The sequence below is a fragment of the Prionailurus viverrinus genome, chromosome D3 (genome assembly GCF_022837055.1).
Source record: "Prionailurus viverrinus isolate Anna chromosome D3, UM_Priviv_1.0, whole genome shotgun sequence".
NCBI lineage: Eukaryota > Metazoa > Chordata > Mammalia > Carnivora > Felidae > Prionailurus > Prionailurus viverrinus.
The window spans coordinates 20,409,610-20,433,236 of NC_062572.1; the positions used below are offsets into that span (position 1 = coordinate 20,409,610).

The 23,627-nt window shown below is 48.9% G+C and overlaps 1 protein-coding gene, 2 long non-coding RNA genes, 1 pseudogene and 4 gene segments (V, D, J or C); 2 read left to right on the plus strand and 6 right to left on the minus strand.

Moving 5' to 3' along the window:
* The window catches only part of LOC125148973 (uncharacterized), a 133,643-nt gene extending 124,129 nt beyond the window's left edge, over positions 1-9,514 (plus strand). For both annotated transcript variants that reach the window (XR_007145750.1, XR_007145751.1), the window contains exon 4: positions 9,459-9,514. This is a non-coding gene — a long non-coding RNA (uncharacterized LOC125148973). The remainder of the gene's footprint in view (positions 1-9,458) is intronic.
* Positions 1-18,616, minus strand: part of LOC125148932 (immunoglobulin lambda-1 light chain-like) — a 327,578-nt gene extending 308,962 nt beyond the window's left edge. The window contains 2 exon segments of the V gene segment in view: positions 18,077-18,380; positions 18,496-18,616. Of these exon segments, the coding sequence occupies positions 18,077-18,380; positions 18,496-18,541 (350 nt within the window).
* LOC125148931 (immunoglobulin lambda variable 5-37-like) overlaps positions 1-23,627 on the minus strand; it is a 1,027,427-nt gene that overhangs the window by 328,248 nt on the left and 675,552 nt on the right.
* LOC125148968 (uncharacterized) overlaps positions 1-23,627 on the plus strand; it is an 863,358-nt gene that overhangs the window by 327,084 nt on the left and 512,647 nt on the right. The gene's annotated exons all lie outside the window — the stretch shown is intronic.
* The window catches only part of LOC125148944 (immunoglobulin lambda variable 5-37-like), a 657,272-nt gene that overhangs the window by 323,464 nt on the left and 310,181 nt on the right, over positions 1-23,627 (minus strand).
* The window catches only part of LOC125148935 (immunoglobulin lambda-1 light chain-like), an 899,300-nt gene that overhangs the window by 304,097 nt on the left and 571,576 nt on the right, over positions 1-23,627 (minus strand). The window lies entirely within an intron of this gene.
* The window catches only part of LOC125148936 (immunoglobulin lambda variable 5-37-like), a 647,249-nt pseudogene that overhangs the window by 295,564 nt on the left and 328,058 nt on the right, over positions 1-23,627 (minus strand).
* The window catches only part of LOC125148937 (immunoglobulin lambda-1 light chain-like), a 498,673-nt gene that overhangs the window by 291,237 nt on the left and 183,809 nt on the right, over positions 1-23,627 (minus strand).

Sequence of the window (23,627 nt, forward strand, 5' to 3'; positions counted from 1 at the left end):
AGAGGTAGAGAGAAGAGCAGAGGCTGGCAGGTGCAAGGCAGCAACAGTTACCTGCACCAGATGAGGAAGGCCGCCCAGGCTGAGAGGGGATGAGGGACGACCTAAGCCAGAACTTTCCAGGTCCTAAAGGAGATAGCTTCTTCCTCTCAACTGCAGTTGTTTGTGGGGGGCGTTGCTGCAATTGGCCACAGGGCCACCTGGGACCAAGGAGGTGCCAGCCCATTCATTGTTATGTTGATGAGAAAGGCTAAAGTGAGAATCTCCCTATCATTCTCCGGAGTGACCTTCTCATGATCCTTTAACCTGAAAAATCTCTGGAAATCCAACCAAAGATTATGTCAATCAGTAAATTTTAGATGAAATATTCCAATGGTACTTTCCATACTTTTTTGAGGAGAAAATGATGTTCTTTCCTGTGTCTCCCCACTCCCACGAACGTATCGCTCCACCAAAAGCCAGAGGTGGAAATAGTGAAAGCGTTTTCTTTTCCTTCTTAATAAATTCCTCATCTGTTCTTTTGACCTAATGCAATTTCTCTAAAAATCAGTTTCAAAACCAGAAGTCAAAGAATCAAGGAGAGAAATTCACTTCATGATACTAATGTATTTTAATTCTTGGAAAAGTTCTGTCCCCTCATAGCGACAGCAGAGGCCCAAATTCAGATGAGGCCCTACACGGGGTCAGCATGGGGTGGGGTGAGAGGTGTGAGTCCATGGTGGGTCTGACCTCAGCTAAGGGTCAGACCTGCTTGGTGCATGTAATGGGATTTGGGACAGTGGGAGTTCAATGGTGCCAGGTGAAAGTCCCCAGGTGGGACACAAGGTAGTGTCTGCACTTTCCCCAGTTTCTGTAAAACTTGAGGATGGCAGAGCCAAGGGCAGGAGGGTCCTGGTCCTCTCTTCATGAAGCCTCAGGTAGCTCTTCATGATGTGGGGACGTCTCATCCAGGAACCAGGGGTGACACAGCACACGGGGCCCATTGAGGCTGCCTGTACCCAGGACAAGAGGAGTGCCCGCAGGACATACTGAGACAGCTGTCTCCCCTCTTGAGTGACACGTGATTACATCTGGGGCCCACGTGTTGTATAGTGACATCCTAAACCTTTATTATCTACTAAAAAACCTGACTACAGTCCTCATAGTCAAAATAGCCCCCTCTCCTTCACCACTGTTCAGTAGGATAAACACAGACAGGAGGCCAAAGAACCTGCTAGAATCTCTCATGTTGCAAGGGGCTGGGCCAGGACCAGGGAGGACACCTGATCAGAGGGCAGGTGAGAGTGAGAGCCAGGCCTTGGAGGAGTGTTTGTGCACCATTCTTCTGTGTCATCTGAGTCACTGCCAGGCACTCCCACTGCCACATTATTAGTACAGAAATGATCAGTCTTGTCGGGCCCTCCGGGGGGCCCTCGGGGGGGGGGCGTGTCCCTAAGTTCCATCCTCAGAATCACATTTGGAACCGCTCGTATCTGCACGTATATCCAGCTCGTGGACCTGGTTTGAATTTTGCTGGTACCAAGATGCATGTTCACGCATTAACTTATCTTCAGAGCTGGGGATCCTGTACCTGACCAGGGCCTGTGACACAGGGGGAGTCCACTTCATGTCAGGAGAGACACAGAGTCTGTAAGAGAGGAGAGGAGAGGGGCCTGGAGAAAGAAAAGGAGGCTGGGTCAGTATGGACTCATCCCAGCCCTAACCAGGGTAGCAACGTGGACAGGGGTGAGGGCAGGGCCCCATCCCCACAGGCCCTGGATGGGAGACAGCAGGGTATCTGTGCCTCACACTGTGCCTCCCTGTGGGCCTCTTACCTGTGCTGGGAGCAGGGGAGCAGGCGTGAAGCCATGCAGAGTGTGGTCCTGGGAGGATCAACACCACAGGGCCCTGGGAGCTGTTCCGCATGCAGATGCCCGGACCCCACCCCGACCTGCTGCAGCTGCATCTTGCGGAGACCCCCCTCCTCAGGGGACTGTGTGCTCACTGAGCATCGCAGTCTAGGGGTCTAGGCCACCATGGAAAATGTCACTTCCTCTCCTGGTCTCCCCAGGTCCTTTCTGGCCACCTGGAACATGGGGCTTAACTGTCCTGACCTGGTCAAGCAAGTTCGATTCAAGGGCTAGTCCCTGTAGTGATGTGGAAGGAATGATTTAAGATTAGACTCTTTCACCAGCCACATGGAGTGTGTGCTGTGGATGGGGTGATATCTCCGGGAATATGGTCTGCACAGCTCTGGAGGCAGGCAGTGTGCCTTGTCTGCTTTAGGCACCTCCTGGGGTGAATCATCAGGAAATGTGGGGGGCACTTCCTGTGGTAATTCACGGTGATTATCATGGGGAGTTGCATTTCAGGTGCACAACTGGGGCAAGAAGGAGTGTGTATGGATTCAGAAGATCCCCTAATATTCCCTGGGTCTGCATTATAGTCATCAATGCACCACAATCCAATTCAGCAGGTCTGACGATCGACTAACTTTCTTGAATGAAGGCTTAGTTGTGCTAACTGGCTGGGATGTTTGCTGTGGAAAGACGGATATCGAGTGCGTGGTGACGAAGGTAGTTATAGACACCACTCTAACCACAGGGTAGCTGTAGAAATGAACAGGATAAAAGGAACAAGTGTTTCTTCCTTATGTTGTAGGAACATGTTTGGATATATAGTAATCGTATGTGTTCATTTTCTTCTCTGTGTCATCTCATTATCATCTAACATCAAATGTGTGAACAGTATGTAACTTTATATCTCAATATTGAAGTTATAGGATAGCAAATCGTCTAGGACAAAAATAAATATCCCTAGCAGACAAAAGTGTCTTTCCTATCCTGTTTAGGTGGCAGGGTGAGCATATACGTAGTTGTCATGGGATAGTTTCATCATATCAGGTGGACCATGGTTACTGATATTCCCTACGTCTACAGACTTGGTTTGCGTGCATCTGGGTGGATTTCATGTGGACAGGGGTTGACTGTGGTGGCGTATTAAGTGTCAGGCTGAACTGTATTTCACAGAAATGTTTTCTGTCTATATTTCTGGTTAGGGTGGGTATAAAGAGAGATTCCTGTGCATGATTTGGGGGGTGGAAGTGAGGCAGCACCCATTTTGTGTCTCACTCCCATGGTTGTGTATCTTCTGGTCACTTTGTAGAAGGAGGCAACCGCCCCAATGTCCCCCATTCACCCGCAGGATGGATGTGGCTCTCTTACTGTCTGTCAAAACCCAGAGCATCTAGTGTGTCTGCATCTTTTCTCATTGTTTAAAATGTTTCTCATTGTTAAAAATACAAGAAACAATCCTATCTGTCTGGAGACTGGACATGCACACTGGGGTTTTGTAGAAGAAAGCCCAACTTTGTGTGTATATAGTGGCCTCCTCAGGTCTCTCAGGACCGTGTCTGGGATGCCAGCCATCCTGGATTGGGTTCCTGGAAGGAGACTCTGAGATGAAGAAGTGCATGTGTAAGAAATTGGAAGAAGTGAAGTCACACTGGGGAGTAGGAGAGCGACCCACATGGTGTGGAACATCAGATGAGGCCTCATTCCTGCAGGGAGCTCTAAAATGGGGACCCTTTAGGACATTGGAACTGAGGCAGGGCCTTGGATCTAGGCTTCAAGAGATCATTTGACTGAACCTCCCTGAGAAGGGCCATATCCTAAGGAGTCAGTTTCTGAACCAAGAGCACTTCCCAGGGAGGATCACCCCTATGAGCTGTCAGGGGCTCCAGGCAGCAATGGGTGGGAACGTGAGCCCAGAAGGGGGGATGTGGGTAATGCCCCAGTGTCTACTGCACCCGTCTGCTCCACTCAGGTGGAGGTAGGTGCACTCATGGCATCAGGGCTTCAAGACCTCAGGTGAGCTGGGAAATTTGGGGCTCTAATTTTGGTCAGTTGCATGAGCAGTAGCCCACGACCACCCCATGGAAATGCAGAGATGATGACCACTGGACAAAAGTCTCTTGTGTCTTTTCTCCCCCTATGCTGTGACCTCAGTTCAGTCCCAGGCCCAGAGAACCAGGGAAGCCTAGTGTTGTCAGCTATACATATGTTCTGTGACCATCCCTGTCCTAGAGGGCTGCGAGGGAGGGGGCAACCTGGGGACCTCAGCTCCAGGAACTTTGACCAGACCCACTCTGCTTTGTCCCCAAGCCTCCAGGGGATGGAGGAGAGTGTGACACAGATGGGGAAAGAGTTTGTGTCTCACTTCCCCCTCTGCCTGTGTCACTGTGAGCATTATCACTCTCCCACACCTGACAGTAATAGTTGGCCTCGTCCTCGGCCTGGGCCCCGCTGATGGTGAGGGTGGCAGTGTTCCCCGAGTTGGTGCCTGAGAATCGGTCAGGGGTCCTTGAGGACCTTTTGCTATCATCATAGATAATCATCACCGGGGCCCGGCCTGGCTTCTGCTGGTACCAGTAAGCATATTTATTTCCAATGTTGTTTCCTCCACACGTGATCCTGGCCGTCTTTCCCAGGTTCACTGACACTGACGGGGGCTGAGTCAGCACGTAGGAGGCCATGGAGCCTGCAAGAGAGAAGGTGAGAGGTGGGTTTCCAGCCTGGGGTGTCATCCCCTGAACACTCCCACCTGCTTGGCTTAAGCTCCAGTGATTCTCTAGGCCCCAGTGTCCACTCTGCTGTCATCTTAGTCCCTGGGACCCATGGGCCCGCCTGGTGGATGGAGCCTTTGAACAAGTGAGAACCACCCCCCTCTCCTTTCCCTGGGCAGGTGCAGCCCTTCAGGGCTCACACAGATCAGTGAGCACAGTGGGGGGCTATCACCCCACCAGCCCCCCATCCCACAGCAGTGTCTTGAGCATCCTGTCCCCACTGAGACTCCCCTGCTGAGCTCAGAGTCAGGACCAGGCTTGTCCCGGAACCATGGGCCTGGGGTGGGTGTGAGCCTGGGCACAGCACCTGTGCAGTAAGCGAGGAGGCCGAGGAGGAGAGGGGTCCAGGCCATGGTGGAGGTGCCTCGATTCTGTTCCCTGAGGTCCCGAGGCTGGGCAGGGTTCCTCCCAGGCCTGACTTATCCCCTTGCTGGAGACACCTGCTGTTCATGCAAATCAGCCAGGGCTCAGGGGATGCTGCTGAGGAGCCTCGTGGCTTCAGAAATGGGCTCAGCCCCAAGGGACACAGAGATGGGAGGGGCAGCCCCTGCACACCCACCCTCAGCCCAAAGGATATGCTTCACCCTGTGATCCTATAGTCTGGGGCCCACACTCCATCCCTCTCCCTGTCCTTGCCTGGCTTCTGAGTGGGTGTCAACACAGCAGAGTTCAAGGATGGAATCTGTCTACATTTTGTTTCTGTCTTTTTTATTCTAGGTTTTCTTATTTATTGAGAGAGAGAAAGAGGGAGAGAGAGCACACATCAGCAGGGGAGGTGCAGAGAGAGGGGGAGAGAGAGAGAGATAAAGGAGAGACAGAATCCCAAGCAGGCTCAACCTACAAACATGAAGCTGATGCAGGGCTTGGCCTCGTGAATTGTGAGATTCTGACCTGAGCCAAAATCAAGAGTTGGGTGGTCAACCGACTGAGCTATCCAGGCACCTCTGTCTGTCTTTTGTGAACCCATTGAAAGGGCGGGCCTACGCCAGCCGACTCCATCTTGTTCTGTGTCCTTCACCTTGACCACACCTCCTCCCCTCGACTCCATCTTGTTCTGTGTCCTTCACCTTGACCACACCTCCTCCCCTTGAGTAAACCCTCCCTCACCTGCTGGACCCTTCCCCAGGAACCCTCCCCAGCCAATCGGAGCCAATAACCATTACCTCACCAACTGCCCCCAGGCCCCAATAAAACCTTTGTCCTTTTGAAACTCGCTCTCTCTCCCCTGTATCTCACCGCTGCGTCGGTGCAGGTAGGGGATTGAGCTCGAGCTAGCTCGAATAAAGGCTCTTTGCTTTTGCATCGGACTCGGCTCCCTGGTGGTCTTTGGGGATCACAAATTCTGGGCATAACATTTGGGGGCTCGGCCCGGGATCCCCAAGACCCCCAAGGGACCCCCGACCCGGAGAGCCTGACTGGCCACGGTTAGTGTCTGTTTGTTCTGTCTTTTCTTTGTGAGCTCATTTCTGGAATTCTGGTAGTGCCCGACGCGGTCTAAGTGGACGCACTGGAGGACCACGGGCCGGGAGTTTCGGAAGACGTTCCGATTCTCCCTTCTGGAGGGACGTGGAATCCCCTCATCTGTTTCGGAGGGACGTGGAATCCCTTCAAAGGTCTGAGACGAGGCGGGTCGCTCCCGCTGGTCTGCGTGAGGCCGTCGTCTTTGGAGGGACGTGGAATCCCCTCATCGGTTTTGGAGGGACATGGGATCCCCTCAAAAGCTAGCTTTCCGTTTTGCTTCCATGGAGTTGGAAGACTTTCTAGGGGCCCTCTGTTTGTCTGTTTTTGTGTTTCTCTGTTTTGCTCTGTGGACTTACTGGACGGACGTTATGGGACAGACTCGGACTACTCCTCTAAGTATTATGATTGATCACTTTAAGGATGTGAGGGGAAGAGCTAACAACCTCAGTGTGGAAGTCCGAAAGGGTCGGTTGCAGTTTTTTTGTTCTAGCGAGTGGCCAACTTTCAATGTCGGATGGCCACCAGAGTGGACCTTCGACCTCCCTACCATCCACCGAGTCAGGAGTATCATCACTCAGCCTAAGACGGGCCATCTTGATCAGCTCCCTTACATTATCACTTGGCAGGACCTTGTAGAAGACCCACCCTCTTGGCTTAAGCCCTTCCTAACCCTGATCCCTCCGGAGCCAAAACCCATTCTTGCTTTGCAGGAGACAGAGAAGAGGAAAAGTCTTACCCAGCCTTCAGCACCCCTCTACCCTGTCCTACAGGGGGGTACTGAAGAAGAATTAATTTTTCCTCCCCCGTATAACCCCTCTAGGATGCCGGAAGAACACCATCCTCCCCCTCCGGGGGAGGCAGACGCTGTTCCGAGAGCGGGAGGCGGAAACGCTCCAGGGGGAAGCCCGCCCTTTACCAAAGGGCTCAGAGGGAGCAATCCGCCTCCGCTGCCGACTCCACTATTCTGCCCCTGCAAGCCACCGGACCCCCAGACGCGGAGGGGAATCAGCCCCATCACTATTGGCCTTTCCCCACTAGTGACCTCTACAATTGGAAAGCTCAGAATCCTAAGTTTTCCGAGAAACCGGCAGGGCTTATTGATTTATTAGACTCTGTTCTTTTTACCCATCAGCCCACGTGGGATGATTGCCAGCAGCTTTTGCTGGTCCTGTTCACGACTGAAGAAAGAGAAAGAATCCTCAATGGGGCCCGAAAACTAGTTCCGGGCGCAGATGGGAATCCCACCACCAACCAGGCTCAGATAGATGCCTCCTTCCCCTTAACTCGGCCCCAGTGGGATTTCAACACGGCAGAAGGTAAGGAGAGGCTCCGGGTCTACCGCCAGACTCTAATGGGGGGTCTCCGAATGGCTGCTAGAAAGCCAACCAATTTGGCCAAGGTAGGAAATGTACAACAGGGAAAAGATGAATCTCCGGCTGCCTTTTTAGAGCGGATCATGGAGGCATTCCGTACCTATACCCCCATGGATCCAGAGGCTCCGGAAAGCAAGGCAGCTGTTATCATGGCCTTTGTAAACCAATCGGCCGTAGACATTAGGAGAAAATTACAGAAAATAGACTGGGAGAAAAAAGTCTGCAGGACTTACTGGTGGTAGCCGAAAAGGTATATAATAACCGGGAGCCTCCTGAGGACAAGCAGGCTCGCGCCATGGCGGCTGCCAGCAGTAAGCAGACTCGAGACCTGGCCAGAATACTGCTAGCTACTACTGCTGACTTCCCCGAGGAACGAGACCGCCATCTCCGGCAGCTGGCAGACAACGCAAGAAAAGGTAAAAGCACCACCAAGGGGGGGAAGCAGAGGCTGCAGAAGGATCAGTCCGCATACTGCAAGGAGATAGGGCATTGGGCCCGAGATTGTCCGAAAAGGGCCGGCGGGAAGGGAAGCAAGACTGATCGAGTAAAAGTCCTAGAGCTGGATGAACTAAGTGATTAGGGGAGTCAGGGTTCGGACCCTCTCCCCGAACCCAGGGTAACTCTTAAAGTGGAGGGGACCCCTATTGACTTCCTTGTCGACACCGGAGCACAACATTCGGTCCTCCGCACCCCACAAGGAAAACTAGCCAGCAAGAAGTCCTGGGTACAAGGGGCAACTGGTATGAGCCAGTATTCATGGACTACCCGAAGAACAGTAGATTTGGGGATGGGCCGGGTATCCCACTCCTTTATGGTAATACCAGAACGCCCCTACCCGCTGTTAGGACAGGACTTACTGACCAAGATTGGAGCTCAGATAACTTTCAGACAAGGGGGGCCTCAGGTCACCGATGGCAAGGGCCACCCCATCCAGGTCCTGACCATGAAACTGGAGGATGAATACCTCCTCCACCAGGAGGCGCTCCCGAGAGAGGATAATATAGACAGATGGCTACAAGAATTCCCCTCGGTTTGGGCAGAGACAGGGGGGATGGGACTAGCCGCTCATAGGACCCCAGTCCTGGTAGAGCTCAAGCCAGGAGAGAGTCCGGTAAGGATCAAACAATACCCCATGTCTCAGGAGGCCCAGAAGGGGATCCAGCCACACATCCAGAGACTACGAAGCCTAGGGGTACTAGTTCCTTGCCAGTCTGCCTGTAACACCCCCCTACTGCCGGTCAAAAGCCTCACACAAATGACTACTGACCGGTACAAGACCTCCGGGAAGTAAATAAGAGGGTCGTGGACATACACCCAACTGTTCCCAACCCATATACTCTCTTGAGCTCCTTGGCGCCCTCCAGGGTCTGGTATACTGTACTAGATTTAAAGGACGCCTTCTTCAGTCTGCCGTTGGCACCACAGAGCCAACCCTTGTTCGCCTTCGAGTGGCATGATCCGGAGGAGGGCTACAGTGGGCAACTCACCTGGACACGGCTACCTCAGGGATTCAAAAATTCACCCACCATCTTCGACGAGGCACTACACGAGGACCTGGTATTTACAGACACCTTCTCTGGCTGGGTGGAGGCATACCCAACCAAGCATGAAACGGCTCAGACGGTGGCTAAGAAGCTACTAGAAGACATCTTACCCAGGTATGGTTTTCCTGCCCTGGTAGGATCAGACAATGGACCAGCTTTTATCTCACAGGTAACACAGGCAGTAGCCAAGGCGGTGGGGGCAAACTGGAAATTACATTGTGCTTATAGGCCCCAGAGCTCAGGACAGGTAGAAAGAATGAATAGAACCCTAAAAGAGACCCTTACCAAATTAACCATGGAGACTGGCGGGGACTGGGTGACTCTCCTACCGTACGCCCTTTACCGGGTTAGAAACACTCCTTACACTCTGGGTTTTACTCCCTACGAGATCATGTTTGGCAGGCCACCCCCTGTTATTCCCAGCCTTCGAGCTGAACTTATTGCTGAGTTTAAAGATCAAGAACTTTTTCTTTCCTTGAGCGGGCTCCAGAGGGCGCACGAGGACATTTGGCCGCGCTTCCGTGCCATCTACGAGGCTGGCCCGATCCCGACACCTCATCAGTACAGGCCGGGAGACTGGGTCTACGTCAAGAGGCACCACCGAGAGACTCTCGAGCCGCGCTGGAAGGGACCCTACATCGTGGTGTTGACAACCCCCACCGCTCTCAAGGTAGACGGCATCGCGACCTGGGTCCATCACACCCATGCTCAGCCAGCGGACCCCTCCTCGATCCGGAAGGACTTCGTCACGCGATGGGCCATCAGTCGGGACCAACACAACCCGCTCAAGCTCAAGCTACAGCGCATTCGACCTACCTAATATTGGTAACTCTGTTAACTCTGCTTGTCATTGCTCATGCTGCCGGGAGTCCCCACGCCCCCCAAAATATCACCTGGCAGATCATAGACACCAGCTCGGGGACAATACTTAATCAGACCTCCCAGAGCCACCCCAGGGACACTTGGTTCCCAGAACTTTGCGTAAACCTCCAGACTCTGTTCTCTTTGTCACCATAAATGCAGCCGGTCCCATGATTGGGTCCGTAAGCTACATGACAAGGGGGGAATGAAAGGGCGGGCCTACGCCAGCCGACTCCATCTTGTTCTGTGTCCTTCACCTTGACCACACCTCCTCCCCTCGACTCCATCTTGTTCTGTGTCCTTCACCTTGACCACACCTCCTCCCCTTGAGTAAACCCTCCCTCACCTGCTGGACCCTTCCCCAGGAACCCTCCCCAGCCAATCGGCTGAGGCCATAGCCATTACCTCACCAACTGCCCCCAGGCCCCAATAAAACCTTTGTCCTTTTGAAACTCGCTCTCTTTCCCTGGTATCTCACCGCTGCGTCGGTGCAGGTAGGGGATTGAGCTCGAGCTAGCTCGAATAAAGGCTCTTTGCTTTTGCATCGGACTCGGCTCCCTGGTGGTCTTTGGGGATCACGAATTCTGGGCATAACACCATTACAGAATGTTTACTCTCTAGGTGACTGGGGGAACTTAGGTCAATGCAGTGTGCTACCCCAGGTCTATGTTGAGGAACTTCAGAACTTGAAGAAATTCCTCCCTTTTCAAGTGCACATGGAGTTTCAACGAGCTATTGAAGTTCTGTAGGACTGTATCCTGAGGGAGAGCTCCTGGGGTAGGCCATCGATGCTGTGCCTCAGTATGCCTAGGGGGCTCTCAATGCCAGAGGCAGACCCACCTTGAACAAGGTTGGACAGTGGCTGAGTTAAGCAGCTGTGGGCCGGGCTGGAGAGGCAGGAATTACTGGATCTGTGCTAGAGACAGGAGCACATTGTACAGGAGACAAATCTGAGAGACACTGAACCAGTATTTTACACCAGAGTCAAAGGTGATGCCATAGACAACCTACACTTTTCAGTCAAGTCTCATGACTAACCCTCCCTGCATATGCCCTGTTGCCCAGACCCTCCCCATGTGCAGGTGGCTTTGCCAGGTGATCTCTGCTGCCCCCTGGTGGCCGCTCCACTTGACCTCCCGAGGCCCAGTGAAATCCTTTGTCCAGGTGGAGATTCAGAACCCAGTGCTCAGATCCTGATTCCCTGATCCGTGGACTGCTGACCCCAGGGAAGGAATTCCTCTTCTCTGCGGGGCCTCTGTGAGCCTCAAGACCAGGCAGGAGGAGGTCAGGTTATCCATGCAAGTAGGAAGAGGCTCATGTGAGGAGGAGGAGGAGGCAGGGCCCATCTGCGGTATCACTGCTCCTGTCTCTGGGGAGGTGGGTGGCCGTGGGAGTGGTTCTGCGGCGTGACACAAAGCTACACAGAAGCCAGGGACTGCCTTTAACTGGCACTGGCTGCTGGTGTCGCCAATAGTGTGATGACGGCTACTGCTCCAAAGACAGAGGAAAACACTCGTCCAACACACTAATTCAGATCTGCTTAGTCTGGGACACATTCCATCCTGGGAAATCAGTGTGAACAGGACACGGGCCCTGGGTCAGAGTTTCCGTCTTAGGACTGCTGCAGCAGAGTGGAAGTCTTGCTTTGTTGGTACCGGAGACAGTCTCCAACCTCTCCTACTTGTATCTCGTCTTCCATATTCATTTAGAAGCCACACTATTGCTATTGTCAAGTCTCTCTTGAGACATCAAGATTGGCCCTGTGGGCAAGAATTGGCCCCTTGAATGTAGCATTTGGGTGGGGATCTTTTAGGGGACTTTTACTCTTGTGAGGGAAGAAACAGTAGAATTATGCAGTGTTCTCTCCCTGTGCTTGGTGTGATAGCTGGAGCTGCAGCAGCCATCTGAGGTCTGTTGTCAACAGCAATAAAAAAGCCTCCGTTGTCGTGATGGTGGGGCCAAAAGTGAGCAGACATGGAGATTAAAAGAACACCTGACTGGGGCGCCTGGGTGGCTCAGTCGGTTAAGCCTCCGACCTCAGCTCAGGTCACGATCTCGCGGTCCGTGAGTTCGAGCCCCGCGTCGGGCTCTGGGCTGATGGCTCAGAGCCTGGGGCCTGCTTCTGGTTCTGTGTATCACTCTCTCTCTGACCCTCCCCCGTTCATGCTCTGTCTCTCTCTGTCTCAAAAATAAATAAACGTTAAAAAAAAATTAAAAAAATAAAAGAACACCTGACTGAAGAATGAATGGGTTAAATAGGAAATTAAAAGAACAAATTAAAAAAAAATACATGGAAGCAAATGAAAATGAAAACACAACAGTCCAAAACCTTTGGGATGGAGCAAAGGCAGTCCTAAGAGGGAAGTATATTGCAATACAGGTCTTCCTCAGGAAGCAAGAAGAGTTGCAAATACACAAAGTAACCTTACACCTTAAGGAGCTAGAAAAATGAACAACAAATGAAGCCTAAAGCCAGCGAAGAAAAATAATAAATATTAGAGCAGAAAAATATGATCTAGAAACAAGCTACCAAAAAAAAGTAGAGTAGATCAATGAAACTAAGAGCTGGTTCTTTGAAAGAATTAATAAAACTGAGAGGCCTTGGGGCGCCTGGGTGGCGCAGTCGGTTAAGCGTCCAACTTCAGCCAGGTCACGATCTTGCGGACCGTGAGTTCGAGCCCCGCGTCGGGCTCTGGGCTGATGGCTCGGAGCCTGGAGCCTGTTTCCGATTCTGTGTCTTCCTCTCTCTCTGCGCTTCCCCCGTTCATGCTCTGTCTCTCTCTGTCCCAAAAATAAATAAACGTTGAAAAAAAAAATTTTTTTTAAAAACTGAGAGGCCTCTAGCCACACTTACCAAAAAGAAAAGAGAAATGACTCAAATAAAATCACAAATGAAAGAGGAGAGATCACAACCAATACCACATAAGTACAAACAATTATTAAGAGAACATTATGAAAAATTATATGCCAACAAACTGAGCAATATGGAGAAATGGACAATTTCCTAGAAACATGCAAACTACAAAAACAGGAAGAAGTAGATAATTAGAACAGACCTATATCCAGCAAAGAAATTTAATCAGTAATCAAAATCTCCCAACAAACAAAAGTCCAGGGCCAGAAAGCTTCCCAGGGGAATTCTTCCAGACATTTAAAGAAGAGTTAATACATATTTTTCTCAAACTGTTCCAGAAAATAGAAATGGAAGGAGAACTTGATACTCCTTCCACAAGGCCAGCATTACATTGATTCCAAAACCAGAGAAAGACCCCACTAAAAAGGGCAATTACAGGCCAATATCCCTGATTAACATGGCTACAAAATTTCTCAAGAAGATACTAGCAAACCAAATCAAACAGTACATTAAAAAAATTATTCACCACGACCAAGTGAGATTTATTCATAGGTTCCAGAAGTGGTTCAATATTCACAAATCAATCAACATGAGACACCACCTTAATAAATGGAAGGGTAAGAACCGTATGATCCTCTCAATAGGTGCAGAAAAAATATTTGACAAAATACACCATCTGTTCTTGATAAAATCCTCGTCGAAGTTGATGGAACATACCTTGACATCATAAAGGCCGTATGCGAAAGGGATTGTGAAAAAAAATTAAGTTCATTAATGTATGACAAACACTGAGCTTTTAAACACAGTGAACAACAGTCAGGTGTGCCAGACATGGGTTGCCATGCTAAAACTGGTAAAGTGAAGGTGGTACCCTATCATGTCTCTTGAACTCAAGCCCTGTTTCAATTAGGAGTCCAACAAATTCTTGAACAGACACTTAATGTGATGTGTACATACCAATTCAGTATAAATGGAAATCTAGCTAACATTTGAGGGGACAGCTAAGGACATCAGATATCCTTTAGAATTCCAGAGGATGTATGGAATGACCCACAAAATATCCCTTGTGCAACAGAGGAGCCATTTTGGAAAGCACCCATTCTAATGAGGGGACAGAAACATGCTGGGTGGTTTCTAGGATAGGGGTTCAGGCATCTGAGCAGAGGGGGTTCAGACATCTAACTGAGCTGAATGTGTGTCATATTCCTGGATGAAATCTCTTGGATATGGGGTCAAGGATGAGGAACTCTAGACAGAAAAATAATGTCTTTTGGTCATCATTCCCTAGGCAATATCATCTGATGTTTTTTCAGATGCTTTTGCTTCAACACAAGAATAACCCTGCAAGGGGGGCCATTTTGATTATAGCATGGTGGAGTAGAGAATAAGTCAATGACAATTTATATGACCTAAGTATAAGCTTGTCTGCACTGGTGTGGGAGATGGGATGGAGGCATTTAAAGTGAGGATTCTCCTGACAGTTATGGAAATTGCACTGAGTAGGCATTTCCTTGTGCCTCTGTTCTTTGTGGAGGAGTTGGAAAGAGCTACCTTCTGGAGCTGTAACATACAGGCAAAGAGGAAGCTGTGACTGTCCCCAGACAATTCAACAGAGAGTATTTCTATTGATGACAGGGACTTGGACATTCTTCATCCTGCCCCTTAGTGCATATTGAGAAGATCTCCCCTCGGAGCTGTGTGTCATCTTGAAATACAGCCTCTTCATCCACAAAAGGATTTTTGACCTCGTGTGTTTCCTAAAGAGATGGGTTTAGGGCAAAGACTCTAATCACGGCTGACTACTCTTTGCCAGAATGGTAATGGAAATGCCCACTCAGAAAATGGACATATTTCTATAGAGTGTGAATGTTCTTATGAAACGATTTTAGTGTCCCTGTTCATACCCTATGAAGGACATTTAAAGAACACAAGAAAAGTGATGCCCTGGCCAGAGATAGAAAGAAATAACTGGTGGATATGGGATTGAGGGAAAGAGAATGTGTAGTAGGAGGAAGTGATAGCTAGCTGTTTTATTTGAAATGATTGTTCATGTGTGTTTTGAGCACGTATGTACTATATTACTCCAGAATGAATCTAGATAATAATGTCTATTCCTCATATCGTAATAAAATGGTAACCTGTTAATGACATTCTCATAAATCCATCATTTAGTTCTGGGGTTGAGTGAGTGGTCTTATAGATTGGGTCCTTGCCTCCTGAGATCACTAGAAAGGTTTCCTGGGAACAGTCGGAGCCACCTTTTCTTCTGCCCCATGCTCTATTAGTACAAAGAGCAAACTCAGGTCCCCATGGTGCAGGAAACACTATATTTTTTAATTATTCTGGGTTCTTTTGACCACACAATAAGGCATAATATTCAAATAAGTGGCAAGAGTATCTCCAATGACCATTTGAACATAATATGATTAATGACCAATAAAGCTAAGGCAAATAAACCAAAAATACACAAATATCAATCCCTAAATCCTTATCATTCAGGTTGAATGAAACAAGATAGTTCCATAACTATAGAAAGTGAGTGGAAAAAGAAAGATAAAATTACCAGAACAGATGCGTTATAAAATGAGTGGCACTTAACTCAGGTATTCTATGGACTCATGAATGTTCTTGCCCTAAGGTGCTGATTCCCTATTTGCATTGACCAGAAAAACACTAGTAGATACTTTGATTATAGAAAACCCTGGTTATTTCACATTGACTCTATTAAAAGTAACAATTCTCTCATCTTTTTATAAAAATATTGAACCCTAGAGACAACCCTAGAGGCTTTTCCTATACCTCGAGACTCATATACACAAGACACAAAGGGCTTTGTAGCTCTAGAAATTTCATATTGGAAGCAATCCTGTTCACTCAACATCTGGCTTCTATATTTCTTGGTAATGGTTCCTACTCTAAACATAATAACTACCTTCTCCAGAGGAAATGGTGGTCTCACCTTAAAAGGAGACACACTAGGGGCGCCTGGGTGGCTCAGTCGGTTGAGCCACCGACTTCAGCTCAGGTCATGACCTCACAGTTTGTAAGTTCGAGCCCTGCGTCGGGCTCTGTGCTGACAGCTCAGAGCCTGGAGCCTGCCTTGGATTCTGTGTCTCCCTCTCTCTCTGCCCCTCCCCCACTTGTGCTCTGTCTCTCTCAAAAATAAATTTAAAAATGTAATAAAAAAAAAAAAGGAGACACGCTAGTAGAGACAATGGTCACACCTGCCTTCCTATGCATTAGCAGATACTTTATAAAAAGGACTCTGATGCTATTTGAGTCAGGAAGAATCTCTCATAACAGTTGCTTTAGAAACTCACAAGACAATGGCCCCTTCAGAGGAGCCTAATTCCTACAGAATTTCCACATGAGGACACATACCCGAAAGTCAAGCACAGCCTCTGATCGCCTTACACAAACATGAAGCTGTGATTCAGGAAGTTATTCTGTGTGTCTATTAGCACACGCCACATTGCAGAGTACTTTAACCCACTGCTAGTAATCAAGGTGTGTTGCTCTTCCAGTCTAGATGACTTAAGTATGAAGGTACTGATCATTTATCAGGGAAAGAGAGAAGGTACTGAAACAGATTTTGAAAATAATTCATAGAAGAACATTATGGGAGAGAGAGACTAGGATCTATGCTAAACTGAACATCCATCCCCATTTGCCCATGAATGAGGTCATTGCCAGGATGTGGCACTTCCAGTGCTTAACATGGAAAGTTCTGCTCAACCGGCAAGAGACTTGGTCCTGACCAAAGTTCTGGAGACCATGCTCAGGTTCATTCAATGCATGAAGAATTCTTGGCCATCATTTTTGCATATGTGTTGTTTTGCAATTTTTATCATTGGCATTTCACCCAGAAATTGGGTTTACAACCCATGGAAATCAGATGTTTTGGGGACCTCTGTGACATGGGGACATGCATACTAGATAACTCTTCCTTGTGGAACAAAGGAGCCATTTTGGAAAGAGCCTACCCTGGGGGCAGACAGTCCACATGCAGGGCTGCTGCCAGGACAGGGGCTCATTGATTTCAGGGGAGGGAAGATTCTACCTGTCGTGGAGTCTCAAATCATATTCTCTCCTGTTCAGATTCCTTGGATGTGGAGTTAAAGATGAAGGGACATTGGGGAAGAAAACCCTTCCCTTTATCTTCATTCCCTCAGCTATGTCTTAGATCTTTAAATTTTTTTTTTCAACGTTTATTTATTTATTTTTGGGACAGCAAGAGACAGAGCATGAACGGGGGAGGGGCAGAGAGAGAGGGAGACACAGAATCGGAAACAGGCTCCAGGCTCCAGGCTCTGAGCCATCAGCCCAGAGCCCGACGCGGGGCTCGAACCCACGGACCGTGAGATCGTGACCTGGCTGAAGTCCGACGCTTAACCGACTGCGCCACCCAGGCGCCCCATATGTCTTAGATCTTTTCTCAGGTGGTATTACTTCAGTCACTGACATGCTGAAGAATGGCTCACCAAGGAGGCTCATGTTGGCTAGGGCAAGGTAGAAACAACTGAAAAATGTCTTATATTTCAATCCTTAAATGAGAGTTATCCATACAATGGGATATATTTTGGTAGTAAAAGTAACTAAATACTAGTACATGCTACAACATGGATGCACCTTGAAAACATCATTCCGAGTGAAAAAAGTCATTCCCAAAAGATGTCCTATTGTGCAATTCCATTTATATGAAATGTCCAAACTGGGGATGCTATGGGGACAGAGTGTAGATCATTGATTACCAGAGGCTGAGCAAATTGGTGGGAAATGGAAGATGAATGCCAATAGTTACAGTGTTTCTTTTTAGGACAATAGAAATGTGATAGTGTGATGTTTTCTCAATTTGGAGAATATACTAAGAGCCATTGTTTTAAACTTATGAGTTGTATGCTGTCTAAATATAACTGAAAAAAACCCTTACCGCACCCCCCCCCCAATAAACCAAAAAAGAGAAAGTTGGAAACTGGATTTAATAAGACAACATCAATTCTGGAAAACTGAATTCAAGCCAGGCTGCACTGGTGTGTGAGATGGAGCCATTTAAAGTGAGGATTCCCTGGGAATTGCAGGAAGTGCACTGCACAGGCACTTCCTGGTCCTTAGTTCCCGCCATTGCAGAGTTGGAAAGAATCACTTTCTAGGACCATATCAAAGAAGCAAATAGGCTCTGTCATTACCCAGACAATTTGGCAGAATGTGTTTCATTTTACTTTATCTTGAGAAGGAAGAGGAACAGAGACCTGAATTCTCAAGACCATGCTGCATGAAGTCCCCTCTGCACAGGGTTGGAAACACCTTCAGAGCAAGGAGGGAGCCTGTGAGTACAGAGAAGGTTTTGGTCTCACTTCCCCATAAACTTGAACCACTGTGGAGAGTATTACTACTAGCATGTGAGCAACAGTAATAATCAGCCTCATCTTCAGCCTGGAGCCCAGAGATGGTCAAGGAGGCCGTGTTGCCAGACTTGGAGCCAGAGAAGCGATCAGGGATCCCTGAAGGCCGGGAATTTACATTATAAATCAGGAGTTTGGGGGATATGCCTTCGAGCTGTTGGTACCAGGAGACGTAATTATGTCTCCCAATGTCATTGCTGCTGCCAGCACAGGAGATGGTGACTGTGCGTCCCAGATCCCCGGACACTGAGGGAGGCTGATTCAGGGCAGACTGGGCCCAGGACCCTGAAAAGAGAAAGAACATATTCTAGTTAGTTCAGTGCTGGGGGCCCAAGTGAGTCTGAAGAGCAGACAAAGATCAGTCCAGATGTCCCTGTGGACTCTTCCTTGAAGGCCGCACCTGTGTCCTGAGTGAGGAGACTGAGGAGGACCAGAGCCCAGGCCATGGTGCAGATGCCCCAACAGCACTGCCTTCTGAGACCCCAACCCTGGGCCTGGCTCCCCAAGACCTCTCTTATCCCCTTCCCCTTGCTCAGAGGAGGGAGGGGCCTCCATGCAAATGTGCTTCCTGCACCTGCCTCTCCTCAACCCTCTGACCTGGTTCTTTATTCTAGATACTTTTGCATCCCTGGGCAGCAGAGCTTACTCAGGACTTAAAAATCTTTAACATATTATCAGTCAGGTCATACTGAGCTCATGACAGTGCCCTGGAAATAGATCCAACCCATAGATATCCTTACATTTCCTGTGATGAGAATCCGGTGGTTCCTAAGTAAGGAATCCCAGGGCTTCTCCTCCAGATGTGTGACTCAGCTGTGGGGCCAGGATGACAAGCCGGCTGAATGAGAGCCAACTGCTCCGTTTCCTGGGCCTAAAGGTGGAGTTGGGGGCCATGATTTCCCCTCACCACCTTTTTATGCCCTCAGGATGGTTCCTCATGCATCACTCCATCCTATGTCTCTGTGGTGGTTTGAGACTGAGGCTGTGGCTGAAACCTGGGTTGTTTTTCAGCACTTTGAGAAGATGATATTGGGGAGGACAACACTTTGAGGCCTCAGAGGGGCTCAGTGGGAAGGAACTCTTTACATTTCATATGGACAGCTTAAATCACAGAAAATCCCTTCTCTAAATCCAGGCCCTCGCTGCCCTCCGAAGGTGCATTGCAGGCACCAGGGAAGGGAAGGCAGCTGGAAATCCCTCCTCTCCTCCCACTGTGGTCTTCCCTCCCCCATACAACTCAGTACCACACCCCCTGATCCTTTCTATTCCCTGGTAGCACATTTCCTTTGGTCCAGAATGGAATGTGCCATCTGCCACACCAGGTGGCCCACCACTCACCTCACGACTATTCAGCATGTCCCACCACAGCTTTGGCTTAGGAGTCTTGCTTGCGAGGCATCTCTGGGCTCAGGGAGGAGTCAACATTAGATGTTAAATAAACAAACCCCAGTAGAAAGGCTGAGTGACAAAAATGAGAACAGGTAAAGATAGATTGGCTTCTCAAAATGTAGGGGAAAAAAATACTGTCTAAAGAAGAAAAAGCTCTGTAGGATTAAAAGCCACCTAATGGAAAGCAGAAGGTGAATTCTACTGTTTGAGGATGTGGGAAAAGGGGATCGGGTCAGGTTTGGCCTGAGGGCCCAGCTCCAGGGATCTCTCCTCAGGGCACGTTTTAGTGTCACAGGGAATATGGGACTTTCTTCCTAATGTCCTCTTTGTGCACATTGAGAAAGCCCCATTCCAAGATATGCACCTTCCTGAGGTAAAGTTTCTTCCATAGACAGAGAGTTGCTTAATCTAGTAGTGCTTTCTAGAAAAGAATCAGTTTGGGGTAAAAACTCTAAGCAGAACTGACTAAAACTCCTGTATAAACTATGGAAAATCCTCACCCTCAATTCTCTTTTCATTTAGAAAACACTCTCCCTCTTCACAAGGCTTTCAGTCATGATGTGATCTATCTGCTGTCCCCACAGCTTCCCATGCATCTCCCTGCTCTGAGTCTCCAGTCAACCATTGCCCAGCCCACTAGATTTCTTTCCATTTTTCATTGGCCATAGTCCCTCTACCTCAGCACCTTTACACAGGCTACTCCTCTGCCTGAAATGCCCATATCTTTATACCTCACATGTCTGGATCTTTCTGAGGACACAGAAATGTGCCCCAACAGCCCAGTTAGTAATCCTATTCGTGGAATGAATTAAGTGGGGAAGTTGAGCTAAGGTATTTGCCCAAAGAGTTTCCAGCTGCATTCAGGCAAGTTACAAAAAAATATTCCCAGCCAGGTCTGAAGAGAAGGCCACAAAATAGAACTGTAGTTTTGTTATATGTCACCCTGGCAAATGCCACACTTGGTGTTGTGCTTTTACTCTCTTGGTTTCTCTCTGCAGTCACCCATGGCTTGGAGGAAGGGAGGGGCAGAGGACCTGCTCTTTCCCACGTTACCCCTTCCCGGGAAACACAATTCTGGCTGCACAGAAGGCTGAAGGCTTAATCATCCCTGCTCTGAATGAAGAGGATGAGCAAAGGCTTCCAGTCGAACTGAGCTCTAGTAGCCCCTTTTCCAGAAACCAAAACCTGGCTGGGAACATGGCATTCCCTTTCCACCTCTCCACTGCTCACACCTCTCTCTGTCCCCAGCCTCTGCAGTGGCCTGAGATTGGGTCTGGGACTAAGTTTTAGGGTTGTTTACTATATTGTGCAGAGAAGGGACAAGAGACTTAAGAGTTTTCCCCCTTAGGAGGAAAAGGGAGAAAGAAGCTGAGGCCTGGAGAAACCTCAGCAGGACTTTGGGGATGGGGTTTGGTGGGGGGATGTCATTGCAGTCCCCAAATCTAGGCTCTTGCTGCCCCCTGGTGGCTTAGCTGAGACAGCCCAAAACCAAGAATAAGGAGGAGACTAGGGAATCGGCTTCTCCTCCCTTCCACCCTTTCTCCCTCTCCTTCCAAAATGGAATTTGCTCCCCACCCACCACCCCTGATGTCTGTGTAATGCACTCTATGCTCCATGGATAAGTTCCTGACGCTCCATCTAGAGTAGAATCTGTCACCTGACACACTCCCAGCTCAGGACCACTAGCTTCCCCAGGGACCCTTGTCAATGGATCACTACCTGGGAGGCAGGTCTCTATTCAGAGCAAGAGGAATGTGGAATAAAAATTGAAGCCAATCCTGGCAGTAGACATGCAAGAGAGAAATGGGACAAAGAGAAACATTTTGGAGTTTTTAAATGTCTGACATAAAACTCAAGAGGGGAGAAACTGAGGAGGTTCTAGGAACCCTGGAAAAGGTTTTGTGTTCTCAGCAGGTGAGGAGGAGTTGGACAGGGCTCAAAGGAGCCTCAGCCTGAGGGTCTAGCTCTAAGCACCTCCTGTCAGAGGGGAGTCCTGTCTGGGAAATCTCGGACTCTAGTTCCACCCATGAAGAGATGTGTGAGTTTTTTTTAACACAAAGTTGTATGTAGGGAATTGAGAGCTAAACTGTGGCTCTAGAGATATCAGGTGTAATCATTTACAAGTCCTGTAATTGTTATCACATTTGGGGAAAGGTCCTATACAAATATGGTTAAATTAGGATCTTGAGATGGGAAGAGTGTCCTGGATTGAGATAAGAAGAGGGCCTGGATATATATCACAAGTGTTCCTATGAGAAAGACACAGGGAGATTATACACACACACACACACACACACACGCACACGTACGCACACACGTGTGCACACGCACACACACACACACACACACACACAAACCAGAGATGACCATATGAAGGAGAAGGCAGAAATTGGAGTGATGGAGCCACAAGCCAAGGAATTATGGCCACCACCAGCAATAGGAAAAGGCAAGGAATGGATCTACTTAGAGCCTCTGGAAGAAGTTTGGCCCCCACTAACACGTTGATGTTGGCCCAGTGTTGGTGATTTCTGACCTCTGGCCTCCTGAACTGTGAGGGAATAAATTTCTTTTGATTATTGCTGTCCAGTCTGTGATTTGTCACAGCTGCCACAGGAAACTCATACATAAAGTCAGTACTCTACTCTGGAATGACTGGACATTGCAGATCTAGCTTCCTAAGGAGTTTGTTACTAGAGTTAGAGCTCTCAGTCTCCCAGTCTCCTAGCTCCCCTTCCTTACTTGCTCTGATCACAGGGTGGGCGGTACATTTTTGGTGGTCCGTCTGTCTTGCCCTGAGGGGCTCTGTACTCCTGACCATTTCCAACACCCATGAAGGTCAGGCATCCTTGCTGGTACCTCTCTCTTTGCCACTCACTTGACTTCTACGTTTAAGCCTCACCAACAGGCTTCTATCACTTCCAGGTCCTGCCATCTCTATTGCTACCACAGAACCCCCTTCTTCCCTGCCTCCCCAACCTGGCCCTAGCTTAGAGGAGAGCCACCCACTGAACTTTTTGATGATGCTGGTGCTTCTCTGCCAGCACATTCCTCATTGCTCAAGTAAATGCTGTGTCTGCCAGGCCCTCCTGAGAATCATCTACCCTGGGCAGCTGTCCAGCCTTACCTGGTAGAGCCACTCCTGCCAAATGCTTCTGAAGCCATCATTTTCTCAGTCTTTCTAAGGGTCATCGTCCTGGCGGTGAGCTTGCAGATTGTCTCAACATCCTTGGCAGTTAAGAGTGCTTCTAGTAGGGCTTCTAATAATAAACTCCCTTCATCCAAACTGAGCTTCTGCCCCTTGATCCTGCACCTTCACAATCCAGCCCTGTGCATGCTCTTCCAGTTCCTACTGTATATAATTGATTGGTTGTGCAGCTCCTATGCCCTGTACACCCTCTTGTCCTGGTTTTGTGCTGACATAATCCTACTTATTGGCCCACAGGCCTGCATGACAGGAAGGGATGGATCCACCCTCCCCCCCCGGGGGGTGGTGAATATTATTTCAGAGCACAAGCTTCTGTACCATCTCCAAGCAATGGCAGGGTAGGGATGAGCCCTAAATTAAGAGGGGGTCACTTCTGTCAGCTTGTATATATCAGGGGAATTATTGATTCAAGACTTTTGGGCACTTGGATCCACATGGCTCCTTCTTGTGGCTCAGGACCTGTAGTTATCCATTCAGGGCCCTGACTGGCATATAGCAAAGCTGCCTGGTGGAGAGATCACTGCTTTCTGGAGGTCTGCTACTCTGAGGACTGAGTTCTGGGCCTCAGCTTTCCCCGACCTCTGCACAGGTAGGATCCCTTTTTCAACTAATAAGGAGGACTTTTGGCTTTCACTCGAGGCCTGTCCTTGCTGATTTGTACTCCCAGCCTTTTACGTTTTGCAAATTATCAATTGCACTTAGCAAGACTCTTACAACAGTGAAAGCAGTAGGGTTGTCCCCACACTCTTCAAAAGTACCCGTTTCATTGTATTTCTCAATTGCCTGACACGTGGCCCTGCTTTTGCATATCGTCTTACAGGTAAACCACCTCTGTTCCCCTCCAGTAAAAATTTAAACAATCACATTGCTCTATGTTCTCCTATCCCTAATCCCCTAGTTGGAGTCTTCATTGCTCCAGAATCTTATTTCTGTGTCTC